The 14,189-nt window shown below is 46.4% G+C and overlaps 2 protein-coding genes and 1 pseudogene across 2 annotated transcripts; 2 read left to right on the top strand and 1 right to left on the bottom strand.

Annotated features, from left to right (window-relative positions):
* Positions 1-313: 313 nt before the first annotated feature.
* Positions 314-988, top strand: LOC147967981 (uncharacterized). Its single transcript, XM_087522606.1, has 2 exons — positions 314-476; positions 630-988. Exons 1-2 carry the CDS (start codon positions 398-400, stop codon positions 797-799), a joined length of 249 nt encoding a protein of 82 aa, XP_087378732.1. The 5' UTR covers positions 314-397; the 3' UTR covers positions 800-988.
* A 6,425-nt stretch (positions 989-7,413) lies between these two features.
* LOC125555601 (uncharacterized) lies at positions 7,414-8,755 on the bottom strand (annotated as a pseudogene).
* A 4,653-nt stretch (positions 8,756-13,408) lies between these two features.
* LOC147967980 (uncharacterized) lies at positions 13,409-14,189 on the top strand. The gene is made up of 2 exons (XM_087522605.1): positions 13,409-13,597; positions 13,816-14,189. The coding sequence occupies exons 1-2, from the start codon at positions 13,510-13,512 to the stop codon at positions 14,007-14,009; spliced, it is 282 nt and encodes a 93-aa protein (XP_087378731.1). The 5' UTR covers positions 13,409-13,509; the 3' UTR covers positions 14,010-14,189.

Below are 14,189 nucleotides of genomic sequence, written 5' to 3'. Positions count from 1 at the left end.
GATTAAGAGGGACCATCTTAAATTCTCGCTTATTTCTTAAATTCTCTCTTATTCTGGTCAATACTTTCTTAGAAGGTAATTAAAAGGGACCATCTTAAAATCTCTCTCATTCTGCTCAAATGAGGAGTGTGTGACTGAGAGGAGTATAAGCTGTCCCCGTATCTTTTCAGCATGTGGGCTTTAAATGGTCCATATATTTTCAGTAAATTCCCAGCAGATTGCTTTCCAATGCACAGCACAACATTTTGGATTACGCAGCAGCAGGTAAATGCATCCTAAGGTCTCATCCTCCATGGCTGGCTATAAGAAGAGACGCCACTCACCAGTTTGGATCTGCGCCTTCTCCTAGCCCCTTCCTTCCTTCCCTCCCCCCTTCATTCCTTCATTCCTTGGAGACATGGCGATGGCGGCGCCCAAGCTCATGGTGCCAGGCCTGTGCCTGCTTCTGCTGATCATGCCGCTCCTCTTGCTCCCTGGTAAGCCTTGCCTGAAAGAAATTCATCCATCTGAAGAACACGGCACTTCATCGGTGTTCCTGTTCCTGAGCAGATGTTATGCTGTCCTTTTCTCATCGTGCAAAGAAGAAAAAAAAGGAAATCTGATGATGTTATGCTGTCCTTCACCTGCAGGATCTCAAGGGGCGGCTTGCAAGGAGCTGAGCAAGACCTATGACTCTCCCAACTGCGAGACCGGCCGATGCGTGGAGCACTGCCAAGTGGAGGGCTACGGTAGCGGGGTGTGCCAGGGGAGCTACTTCGACCCCTACAAGATACTCTGCTTCTGCAACAAAAACTGCTGAGCCGCCAGCGACGGCGCATTGCTTCGGGCCGGGGTGTAATAAGATGTTAGCTAAGGCGAGCCGTCGAGATGAGCAGTTGAAAATAAAATTGGTCGTCAGCTTGCGGAAATGGATCGCTTGTTCCGCTGTTTTCATTTCGTTCCTGTTGAAAAGGAATTTCTATCTATCTATATGATCTATCTACTCCTATATGATCTATCTATCTGCGGGTGCAAAGCCCAAGCCGAACCTGCACAAAACCCAGAAAACAACAAGGATCATTACCGTTGCTGCTGATTCTGGAAGACTCGCATGTTCATGTGTCCACGGTAATTTCCTCCATATCTTTTTCTTCAGAGTGTTTCCAAATGGCAGCACATCACCAGGTCATCCAGATATAATATCATTATCAATTGCATCATAATCACAGTCACCTTTAAAAAAAAATCTTGTTCAACCATCCCTGGCTCCCTATAAGAAGGTATTGATGATGACATGCATTAATAGCCTATATCTGCATATTTCTTCTTATATCCTTTGCTTAAAAAACAACATCTATCTGATTTCAACAATATACAGATGACACTGCGTTCTTCCTCAGAGGTGTTCTATTCTTGTTTTGTGAGTGTACAAGGCCGCCGTGTGCTTTCACGCTTGGTTCGCCGAGACGATGGCTTGTCAGGAAGCGGCCCGAGTCGCCCAACATTTATGTTCAGAGTTGGCCCAAGCCTACTGGACTGGGACTACGATGTGATAGATCCCTCTGGATCGGATCGGCCTGAGATTTTCGGTAGTAGTGATAGGTATTACCTTCTCCTGGTGCGTTGAACTGCCGCCAGTGGCCATGGTGGGATGGTGACGGCGGCGATGAGTGGATAGAGAGATAGCGGTGGCGGAGCTTCCCGTCGCTGTCAGCTCCGCCTCGATCAGTAGGCAGGGCAGGTGGGGTGCGAACCATTCTTCAGCATTCTGCACTCGTGGCCCCCACCTCCCTTATATGGAGCTGCGTGACAGGGGCCCGCAACCCAGTTGAGTTGAGTGTCCCCGATCAGGACTGAGTCAAGAGTCCAGTTGGCCGTTGGGCCAACTAAGAGGAGATCAACACTAACATTCTCCCCCTTGATCTCACCTTATACTTTTAACTTCACACTTTGACGTAACTCTTTTGACTTTCTCTTGATTTGCTCTTGGTCCTTGTCTCAGTGCAGATCAATACGTAGGGCGTGCCTCGTCATAACAGTTATCAGTTACCGTCAGATTAACAGCCACAATGCATCTTTCTGTATTGAAACAAGACCTTAACCTTTCTTTGGGCCCTTTAGTAATCCAGAAATCACAGACCTCCCATAATTCACATGTCGACTGCATGTTCTCTTAACACGCTGGGTGGTAGGCCTTTGATAAGTAGATCTGTAAGCATCTGTTTGGTACTTACACCGTTAGTGCTATCATATGATTCTCGATTTTCTCCTTCACAACATATAACTCTTTGTCAATGTGTTTGGCAGTACACCTGACATGTTGATGTAGGAGATAAAATACTTGGATGATATATTGCTGTTGCATATCATCATCAATTCCGGGTAAGGTTTTCTTTAACCATTTAGCCTGTCATGTAGCCTCATATCATGCTATACTTTGCGGTATACATAACTCATGACACCGCAACTATTTTGCTTTTGGAGCTTTTCCACAATAAAACTCCAAAGGTACGAGTGTTTAGCTACTAGTGTGGGCTTCACTAAACATCCCGCCAAAACTTAGTTCTTTTACTCACAACCTTTTGAGAGTATGTGTCCCTTTCTTATTTAGCATGAGGCTTACAATACTTTGTAAGATTGCAAAACGTTCTTTAACTCCATTCCAGTGATCTATTGCTGGACTGGACTTCTGCCAAAAATCTCCCGGATAATTGAGCTATGTCAGGGTAAATAGCACTGATTTTGCTTCCAACAGCTAAAGCACATGGAACCTCTTTCTTTTGATCGATCTCGTATTGGTTCCTGGAATACTTAATATTCCCAAACTATTACCCTTGACTATAAGACGGGCATAAACTTACTCGCATGCATACTATATCTCATTAGAATCCTTTTCTAAGTATGCTTTTTGCGATAATCCTAATACCCCTCTTCTTTTATCCCGGTGAATTTCCATTCTTTGGGCGAATAGACCTTCATTGAGGTTACTGTGATCATGACTTGATGTCACAAATAATCTTCTTTTTCTTCAACGGTAGATTGAACATCACTACTAGTAAGTAGTACATTATCTACACGTCGAAAGCGGGAAAAGTATTTCCCATCTTTGAACTTTGCAAATATTCAATTTTTCATCCTGACCTTCCTTAAAACCCAAAACTTCTCTTCGTCCTCTTTAATCTTTAGATGCCACTGTTCAGTGGCGTGCTTTGATCCATAAATGGATTTCTTCATGTGGCATCCCATATTTTTCTTTTCTTTTCACAACAAAACCCTTGGGTTGTGTTGTGTAAGGGTTTTCTCATACAAATCTCCTTTTGGGAGATGCTGTTTCTACATCCAACTGATGCAATTCCAAAATATTAGTATGCCACTAATGCCATTGTGATTCTAAGACAATCCTTTTATGAGACTGCATATAATGTCTCATTATCACTTATCTTTTCTTTGCATAAAGCCTTTTGCCACAAGTCGCGCTTAGTGGCTTTTCATATTCCCTCAGGAGTCACAGTTTAATCCTGTAGACCTATTACAGCCTACTGTTTTGGCTCCGTTGGGAACTTATTCTTTGTTCCAAAACGAGTAGGAATTTCTAGGTCTCATGACGTCTTCCATGGTTCTTGCCATTTCGACGAATGAGCGCCTCTCATGGCTTCACCAAAAAAGGCGGAATCACTTTATTTTCTATCTGGGGTTGTTTCTATTTTCCATTGCCAAGAGATGGTTGATACTACAGAGTCTTGAGTAACAAGAGTTCCCTTGACTTTATTTTCTTTTGAAGAGTTAACGATAGGTGTTGTACATCTGTTGTCATCTCAACTTATGTCGTTCATACAACGCCGAAACAATTGTTGTGCTTGAATCATTCGAAGTGAACATATGGTCCCACTTCTCTTCAAGCTTTAGTTCTCAACATACTTTACTCCCCAGATTATCCCATCTATTGTAATGATGGTATATTTACTAGCTTCCGTTTGGGTTTATTTGATTTGGGGTATCAATGATATGAGCGATGTACTCCCTTTTCGATCATATTCTTCTTTAATAGATCATTCTTACTTTAAACATACATTGTATGCATCGTATTCAATTTTGAGGAGAATTTCTTATCTTCCTAATCTTTCTCCCCCTCGAAATATGGCACAAACTACTTTGCGGCCATAATTTCGAAACTATTTGTAACACTTGTGAACGAGGAGTCTTTTATTACTTGGTGTGGTCACATGATCAAGTCATGCAAGAACAATGGGAGTACTATTTCCTCATTCCCCTCAAGAACTCATCAGAGTTCTTTATTCTATTGCACTTTCAAGAACTCATCAGAGTTCTTGATATTGGTACACTTTTGCAAGTTATGCTTGCAATCTTGACTTCTGTTCGTATACAACTTTATTTTGTCCTTCGGCTCTTTCGAAGTCACTGTCCAGCATGACACTATGGAAATGCATGGGATTTGTTTGGATAGCTTTAAAAGCTCCCCCAGACTTCTTCATTTTTATGTGATACTGAAGTAGTACATGAGTCCTCGCAAAAACTTTCTTTGCCATCCAAAGTTATGAATGACACAAGTGCCAAAACTTTTTCGACATGTGGTATTAAACTTTAAATGCATTGTTAACAATCAATGCACTGCTAACGCACATATTTAATTCAACGTTGGTCAAACTGAACATACATGTTATTTATTTCAATCACTATTGAAGGACAATATGTTGATTACCTTTAGTCATAATGACTTCAAAAAATGCACTTATACTTTATTTTCCCGATTAAATTTTCTCGTTGGTTCCAATTTAATCAGAAAAAATAACAAACTGAAACATCATGAAAACTTTAGAGAGAGAGAAATGATAACTCATTTCCGGAACATATTCGTTCCCTTTTGTCTTTTATCGTACCGAGAAAAAATCAGAACGACGCTCGATTTTTCTTTCTTAACATCAGCAGTGCAGCCGAATAAGTACTAAAACTTTAACTGTAGCGTTGATGGAAATCAACTGTTGTTTGCAAAATTTCTCTCTTCCAGGAAAAATATTGTATTTTAATTTAACATTGATCAAAATTAAAACATATGATATTCTTGTACTTTGAATCCTAGATCACCGTTGGGCAAAAACAGGATTTGCGAATATCATATAATAATGTTGTCATCATCAGCTATGATCATTAAACGACAACATCATAATTAATTTTAAAATTCTCTTCTTTGAGAATTTCTCATCTTTATGGATTTAACTGTAAGAACAAACTAATGCTCAACTTTTCTTTCACTTAAAACAGCGGAAGCCTTTATGAACTTTAAGCTTAAAAGTTGTTTCCCCACACAGGAAAAAACTCATCTGTACTATCATAATTAAATCATCTTTAGATCGTGAAAAAAAACATACTATTCAGAAGCATTTGTGTTACTTTTGTAATCTCTAAACAAATATCTCGTTGGTTCAATTTGAGTAGAGATCAATAATTCATCAAAAATATGCTTCTGAAAGAATAGACTTTGACTGACAAGGTGTACTTTGTGCATGCGGCCCAGCCGCAAAATTGACCCATGGTCAATATGCACCCGCCCGCATAGGCCTTTACTGTTTATGCAATTAAAACTATATAACCGTTGGACAAAAATAGAAATAAATGCACATTTAGTTTCAATAATAAAACATGATCATGTTATTTACAACATTGGTCATAAAAATAACATAATCATATTCATTTTAATAATCACTTTAATGTGCTCTTTAAATTTAATTCTATCTAAACTTTTATTTTCTTTGTAAAAGAGCACTATTAATTATTTATGCAGCGGAAAAACGTGAATAAAAATTCACAAACTTTTTAATCTTTATATAAACTTTTCTTTGACCGAATAAAAAATCATGAACTTTTTAATTTTCTTTATAAAATTCATGAACATTTCTTTTTCTGAAATTTTTCTATTTTCATTTTCAGAAACTTTTTCCTGTTTACTATTCTATTTTCTGAACAAATTTTCGTTGGATTATTTTGAACAGAAAATTGTACTGTAATTTGCCCAAAAAACAGGACAAAAAATAAATTAAACAAAAACGACAGCCTCAACTCGGCCTAGGCCACCCGCGGCTGCGGCGTCGGCCCAGCTCGCGCCCAGTGGCCGGCTGCTAGCCTCCTCCACTTTTTTTTCCGGCCCACTTGGCCCGGGGCAGGACTAGGGTTTCACGAGGGCCGTTGATCACGATCCAACGGCGCACCGCTGTTCTCGCTGGATCAAAACCAGCGACACGGTCACCCGGATCGAACCGATCCCGCACGCGTCGCTCTCATCTCTCTCGCCCGATCGCTCCTCTCCCACTGGCGTGAGCAAGGAGCTGCGCCCCGGCTGCCTTGTCCGGCCGCCGGCGGCGGCGGCGAAAGGCACCATGCAGCGTGCGCGTCCTCTTCCTTTCCCTTCCTCAATCCCCTTCTTCCTCCGCCTCCCGCGACAGAGAAGAAGAGCGAAAGAGGCAGAGTGGCAAGGGGGTTAGGGCCCCGCCGTCCGCCGGCAACGGCGTCGGCACGGTGCCGCGCGATCTCCGTTTCTTCACTTTTCCCTTCCTCTTCTCCCGTGACAGAGAGAGATGCGCCGTCCTCGGCCTCTTGCAGCACCCGATGGACGACGACGAACCGTAGCGCCGTTGCCTCCCCTTCGCCGGTGACGCGTTTCCTTAGCAGAAGCGCGCCGCCGTCGAACGGCGTGGCTGCGGTGCCCCCTTTGCCCTTTGCTGGGTGATGTCCTTCTTTCAGATGCCTCGGCTTGCCGATGCGCATCTGAATCAAGAGGGACGGCGCGGCCTTGCGGCGGCGCTACTTTTCCGGTGAGACCTGAGGCCCTTCTCCGGTGATGCACTTTGCCCTGTCTAGGGTTCTTGGGGGGAAGGGAGGGATCTTTCTATCTCTGATTTCTTTTGCTACCCGAAAAACTCAGCCAAAGTGTGGCTCTGATACCATTGATAGATCCCTCTGGATCGGATCGGCCTGAGATTTTCAGTAGTACTGATAGGTATTGCCTTCTCCTGGTGCGTTGAACTGCCGCCAGTGGCCATGGTAGGATGGTGACGACGGCGATGAGTGGACAGAGAGATAGCGGTGGCGGAGCTTCCCGTCGCTGTCAGCTCCGCCTCGATCAGTAGGCAGGGCAGGTGGGGTGCGAACCATTCTTCGGCATTCTGCACTCGTGGCCCCCACCTCCCTTATATGGAGCTGCGCGACAGGGGCCCGCAACCCAGTTGAGTTGAGTGTCCCCGATCAGGACTGAGTCAAGGGTCCAGTTGGCCGTTGGACCAACTAAGAGGAGATCAACACTAACACGATGAAGGCATCTACAACAATCTTCAAACTCCAACAAAAAAAATAGCAATGATCTCCAAGAATGCATAAATGCACATCATGCAAATTTTCGTTTGGATCGGTCCAGTCCCTGACTCAGAACACGCAGTGGATAATGGAATCGTCTTGGAACCTGTAAATTTTGCGCTTGTGGTTGATCATGTGGAGCTCATCGCCACGGCGCACCACCTCCACTCCTGTCAAGACGATGAGGTCATGGAGCACTACGTCATCGTCCAGCCCGTCGTCAGAACGGTAGCCCCATGAGCTTGGGTGCCTCTCGATGCTCTGAAAGCTGGTGGCGATGAACTTGCCCGCGCCCAGGTTCACCAGGTGCCTCTGCGACGTCAGCCACTCGCCGGGCAGGCGGTCGAGGTAGCTCCAGGTTTGCCGCACCACCGGCGGCGAGGAGGAGGAGAGGTCAAAGGCGCGCAGGAAGTGGTCTGGGTTGCGTTTGGCGTGCTCCACGCCGAACCAGACGCCGAGCTCGGGGACGTATTCCGCCGCGCCGTCGCAGGGCAGCACCCAGCGGCCAGCCTGCCTCCACTCGCCCCTGGCCGTGTCGAAGGCGCAGGAGCTGCCGGCGTCCACGGACGACACGCAGATCGTCGTGTCGTCCACCACCGCCGCCGCGGAGGGGGAGAACACTTTCCTGCCGATGTCCGGCGAGTAGAGCGGCGGGGAGGGCAGAGGCTTCCAGCTCCACCACAGGGGCCCAGCATGAGATCGACCGTACCAAGGGAAGCCGGTCCTCGTGTAGTTCAACACCTCGAAGAAGCCATCGTAGCCATTTCCTCTGGTTATGACATAGAGCTGCTGCTGGCCGCCGCCGTCGTCGTACCGGCGGTTGACGCGTCCCCGAGGCCCGGCCATGGACATGGAGATGGAGTCGCTGTGCTTGGGGAAGCTGGGCAGGGGCACGCCGGCGACGGACTCCTTGTCGACGTCGTACATGACGGGGTTGTCGTAACACGGGACGAACATGACGGAGCCCTCTGCCTCTGCCTGCCCTCTCAGCAGCGAGAAGAAATGCATGTACGGCGAGCCGGCCATGGCCGGAGTCATCGAGAACTCGAGGTCGTTGGCAGTAACAATCCCTTCTTCTCATTCGCTTTTGCAGAAGCTGCTGCTTGTGCGGCTGCTGTGGAAGGGTGGAAGAGATGCCGCGCGAGGTCGAAACGGCACAGGGAGTAGACTCCCCTGCCGCCGTCGCGCACTATCATGTTGGCGAACTGGCGATTCATCACCGTCGTCCCTCCCTCCCTCGGCCCTCGCCCAGCTAACCCACCCAGTACCCTGAGTACAATCAAAAGAAATGAGTTGTTCAAAAAAAAAAGAAGCATGGCTGCGATTTTCTTCATCGAGAAACGAGAAGAAATTGGAAGTTGATGTGTACCTGCAGCAGCAAGATCAAATCCCGTATGGCTCCAGTTCCAGATTTTACATCTAGGGCCGTCCGGATTGGTTCTGCAAACAGCCTGTTGCGGGGCCGTCGAAGATGTGGAATATGGCGGAGATCTGAGGCTGCTGGATGAACGGGGGGCAGAAAGGCGGCGGCGCACGAGATTTCGTCTGCCGCCCTAAGAGCATCTCCAACAGACGCCGCCGGTCGCGTCGCGCATAAAAAATACGTATGTCGCGCACGCATCATCTGATTTGGCGCGGCGCGCAGCGCTGGCTCCAGCAGCCGCGTTAAAATGCAGCGCGCGCGACTCGCACAAACAACATATACATTCAAAAACAAAACCAAAAAAATTAAAAACAAACAAAAATAAATAGTTCAATTTCGTTTATTACAACTCAAACAAACAGTTTATCGTTCAATACAACAAATAGTGCAATTAAACACAGTAAATAGTTCAACAATACAAATAGTTCAACAACAGTTTATCGTTCGGAAGAATCATACGATGAACTCATCTACAATGTTGAATACTATGCTATAAATAAAAAACTACAATCAACATGCATGAAATTCATGGCTTTTGAGCAATACATACCTTCTAGGCGTTTTATCGAACACCTAGCGGGCGCCGAGCGGCAGCGAGCGCGCCCGCGCTGTTCGTCGGCTGACCAACACGCGCGCAGGGCGGCGGGCCTAGAGGGGGGCCGGAGAAAGCGCGCGCGGGGCGGGGATAGACCGGGGAAGCGCCGGAACGGTCGCCGGGTGGCGCGGTCGGCGGTGGCGGCGCGGCTGGAGGGGGGGAGGTGCGAGCGAGCGCGCGAGAGTCCAGCGCGCGGGAGCGGGCACAGCAAATAAGCGGCGCGCGATTGCGTTTCGGCCCGCGCGCTGGACTACGTATGCCGCGCGCGCGGTTTTCGCGCGCCCGCTGGAGCAGCTCTTCCGGTTGCGCGCGCGCTAAAAGGTGGGATTTTGCGGCGCGGCGCTAGTTTGGCGCGCCTGTTGAAGATGCTCTAAGAAACATGCTGCTGGCTTATTAGACGCTCACAAGCGGCGAATAGAGGAGGCTCCGCCTGGAGCTAGGGCAAATGGGCCGGCCCACTCTCCACGTGCGCGGTTTTCGCGCGCCCGCTGGAGCAGCTCTTCCGGTTGCGCGCGCGCTAAAAGGTGGGATTTTGCGGCGCGGCGCTAGTTTGGCGCGCCTGTTGAAGATGCTCTAAGAAACATGCTGCTGGCTTATTAGACGCTCACAAGCGGCGAATAGAGGAGGCTCCGCCTGGAGCTAGGGCAAATGGGCCGGCCCACTCTCCGCGTGCGCGGTTTTCGCGCGCCCGCTGGAGCAGCTCTTCCGGTTGCGCGCGCGCTAAAAGATGGGATTTTACGGCGCGGCGCTAGTTTGACGCGCCTGTTGAAGATGCTCCAAGAAACATGCTGCTGGCTTATTAGACGCTCACAAGCGGCGAATAGAGGAGGCTCCGCCTGGAGCTAGAGCAAATGGGCCGGCCCACTCTCCACGTGCGCGGTTTTCGCGCGCCCGCTGGAGCAGCTCTTCCGGTTGCGCGCGCGCTAAAAGGTGGGATTTTGCGGCGCGGCGCTAGTTTGGCGCGCCTGTTGAAGATGCTCTAAGAAACATGCTGCTGGCTTATTAGACGCTCACAAGCGGCGAATAGAGGAGGCTCCGCCTGGAGCTAGGGCAAATGGGCCGGCCCACTCTCCGCGTGCGCAGTTTTCGCGCGCCCGCTGGAGCAGCTCTTCCGGTTGCGCGCGCGCTAAAAGATGGGATTTTGCGGCGCGGCGCTAGTTTGGCGTGCCTGTTGAAGATGCTCTAAGAAACATGCTGCTGGCTTATTAGACGCTCACAAGCGGCGAATAGAGGAGGCTCCGCCTGGAGCTAGGGCAAATGGGCCGGCCCACTCTCCCCATGCACGGTTTTTTCTTTTAGCTTTTTTTCGACTCTTCACCCCCAAAAACACTGGTTATTGTTTTGAAGGACCTAGATATTTAAATCCCTACGGAAAATATAACTATATCTTAGACGCTGCACCGTATCTCTCTTTATTAAAAAGTTCACCGTATATTAGAAAATGTTGAGTGTTTATTTAGAAAATGCTGATCATATAATTTTAAAAACCCATCGTACATTAAAAAACTGTTGATTGTGTATTTTTTAAAAATGTTCACCATATACTAATTTTTTTAGAGTGTGCTTAAAATATCAGTGTATTAGAAACTGTTTACCACATATTGAAAACACTATAAAAACATGAAAAAAGGAAAATATATCTGAAAAGGAGAAAATGGAAAATAAATGAAAAGTAAGAAGCCAAAACAATAAACCATACACTGAAAACCATTGAAAAAAATAACAAGGAAAGAAGAAAACCGAAGCGAGGAACACATCACGCATGGTGCTGACTGTGCCCACCCACCTACCCTCGCTCTCATCGAGGGCTCCTCTAGGCTTGGTCTATGAGAAAGAAAACTAAAAGGATTGGCCTAGACGAGATACAACTACCCCGACTCCTTTGCTCGAAACCTAGACGTTCACCTCAGTCTCATGGGATTGGTCCTAAACTCATGCATGCTTTGTTGCAGTCTCTGGCCAACCACACGCGAGCCGACCGTTGCTTGTCTGAGTGTTCCTAATCACCACCTTTGGCGCCCGTTAGAGCGCCACTAGTGTATAGAAGCAACACTACCTCTAACGTGGGTCACATATCCTTGCCTCTAATATGAGCAATATAATCTCCAATGTCTGTGACTCCAAACCAGCCTCTAAGGTGGACCCATTAAGAGTAAAAGAATATTAGAATCCTCTCTCTCCTTGTTCCTCTCTCCCTCTTACAAGTGGGGCCGTTTGAAAGTTTAATCACTGGAGGTAGCCTCTAAGCTTAGAGGTATTTAAAGTAAACTTCACAAATGTATGAAGGCAACCTCAAAAGCCTTAGAGGCGACCTTAGAGGCAGAGAAACTCAACATTGTGGATCCTCGTAGTGTGCCGGCGCTCGCACGCAATCCTAGCGGGCCATGGCCTAAACATTCGCTAGCTCCCTTGCCTCGCTCCTCTCATACATGATTGCCCGACGACCTGCGTGTTCGCTCCCAGACACACTGGCACTGCACGCTGACGAGGAGCACTCTTCGTCCCTCCCCCCTCCCAAAAAAGGATCGACGGCTCATGCACGTGTGCGGTGGTAAAGAGTTCACACTCTATGCCAACTGTTGCTAAAAAAAGAGTTGATTGGTTGACTGGTTCACCTTTGACATGTTGACCAGTTCACTGTTCTGAAAATGTTCATGAAAACTTAAAAATATTCTTGGATTTGATTGTTTTTGCAAACTAAAAAACATTGATTCTGAAAAAATGTTCATGGATTAAAAAAATATTCACAAGTTTAACAAAAAGTTCATGGATTTTTTTAAAAAAAATTAAAGGATTGGAAAGAAGTTCACAAATTTGAACAAGGTTCACGGATTTGAGACAAGTTTGCAAATTTGAACAAAGTTCATAGATTTTAAAATGTTCATGAATTTGAAAAAGTTTGAAAATTTGAAATAAAGTTCATAAATACGAAAATGGTCATGAATTTGAAAAAAATAAGGAATTTAGACAGAAATTTTCATGGAAATTAAAAGAAAAAAGAAAAATAAAAAAGAAAAAGAAAAAGGGGAAAGAAAAACCCAAACAAAAAAGGATCAGAAAAAGAAAAACACATGAAACCGGCCCTAGTGGAAACCGGCAGAAAACAGCGCTACCTGGGCAGTCCTAAGTGGGCCAACCCGCTCAGTCATGGGGGTGTGCGCCCGCAAATTTGAAAGAAAGTTCATAAATACGAACAAGGCTTGACAAGACAGTCACTGGTTCCTTCTCAAAAAGAAAAAAAAAACAGTCACTGGTTGTGGCGTCGAACAAATTTTCAGGATTGCAGCAACAATGCTTGGTTTGCAATTATCTGTTGTGTTGTACACTGCTTTAGCCAGGGAAGTTTCTAGAGAAGATGTCCATGAAGAATGATGTGCGTAATAGTACGCCATCATTCACATTAGCATTTAGAGCATAATTGGTTTGGTGCCAAAAATAGGCATGCCAATGTTTGGCAGTGTGCCAAATATTCGCTACTACCTGATTGATTACCGAGTTGTCTTGCCTATCTCACATAAAATTGCTAATATTTGGCAAGACTTGGTATTGCCAATATTTGGCAATTCCAACATTTGGCTAGCCAAATATTGGCAGCAAACCAATCATGTTCTTAGAGACGAAGATAAGGATCATCCACCCTGTGGAAATGGATCGCGTTGTTTTTCTCTCTTTTGCTGAACACACATCACATGCATGCATCTATCCATCTGCGTGTCATTGCTCAGGATCAGAGGAATAAAGTCTATCCATCTTGCTATCTATGGGTGCAAAGTCCAACGGCCCGGCTCAAAACGCGCACTGGGACTGCACAAGAGCAAGAAGATAGCAGAGCATCGTAACCGCAGCTGCCGCCACAATTTTGGTCAGTCGCCAGTTCTGGAAGACGCGCAGCCTCCCACCACATCTTCTTTCAGAGGGTTTCCAAATGAGAGCACATTATCGCGTCTTGAAGATATAATAGTTGCATTATAATCCCACTCACATTTGTCTCTCTCTCTTTTTTCCTTCTCAGCCATCCATGGCTGCCTATAAGAAGGGGAGGGGTTGATGGATGATGGCACTACCAACCTATCTGCATCTGCACCCTCTCCTCTGAATCTGGTCTTCCTTACTCCCTTTCTTGGTTGAGCGGGAGACAGAGAGAGACATGGCGGCACTCAAGCTCAAGCTCATGGTGCCACCGGCAGGCTTTTGCTTGCTTCTACTGCTCATGCCACCACTCCTACTTCCTCCTGGTAAGCATTTGCCTCCTTTCTCAGTCTTGCCTTCTTTCTTTCTTACAAATATGACACTCTGCATCCTTCCTCCATGTTCTAATATTCTTTCTTTCCGAGACCAGTTTATTGCTGATCTGGTATGTGAGTGAAAGGATTATAAATTTATAATAAACTGCATGCCAAAATAGTTGAAAGGTTCATCGAACTAACACAAGTTAATCACATTTTCTTTGTAGGATGTACTGCCATTCGTCCTGATCCCACCCAAGGGCCATCTGAGGGCAACAACAGGACATGCACGGAGCTGAGCAAGAGGAGCCCCATCCTCTACTGCGAGCACCACGCATGCGTCGACAACTGCCGCATCGAGGGCTTCGCCGAGGGAGGGTTTTGCAACTGGCTGCGCTGCCTCTGCAAGAGGCCCTGCTGAATGTGACGATGCTGCTTCAGGATGTTGCGAGCGATGCAACGAGTAATAACTAATAAGATGCATCAAAGTGTTGATGTGCATTTTCTCAAAAAAAAATAAAAAAGTGTTGATGCGCAAGTTGTAACCGCAACAAATTTCCTTCTCTAAAAATTTGTCAACTCCCAGTTGCAAGCTATATAA

The sequence above is a fragment of the Triticum urartu genome, chromosome 5A (assembly GCF_056163025.1).
Source record: "Triticum urartu cultivar PI428250 chromosome 5A, HENAU_Tu73, whole genome shotgun sequence".
Taxonomy (NCBI): Eukaryota; Viridiplantae; Streptophyta; class Magnoliopsida; order Poales; family Poaceae; genus Triticum; species Triticum urartu.
Note: the sequence above shows the minus strand (reverse complement) of the source record. Positions and strands in the feature narration are given on the sequence as shown.

Bases quoted from the DNA above. Each gene is read 5' to 3' on its own strand.
- LOC147967980 (XM_087522605.1), top strand. From the start codon at position 13,510: ATGGCGGCACTCAAGCTCAAGCTCATGGTGCCACCGGCAGGCTTTTGC. The intron at 13,598-13,815 runs GTAAGCATTTGC...TTTTCTTTGTAG, and splicing joins ACCACTCCTACTTCCTCCTG to GATGTACTGCCATTCGTCCT.
- LOC147967981 (XM_087522606.1), top strand. From the start codon at position 398: ATGGCGATGGCGGCGCCCAAGCTCATGGTGCCAGGCCTGTGCCTGCTT. The intron at 477-629 runs GTAAGCCTTGCC...CTTCACCTGCAG, and splicing joins GCCGCTCCTCTTGCTCCCTG to GATCTCAAGGGGCGGCTTGC.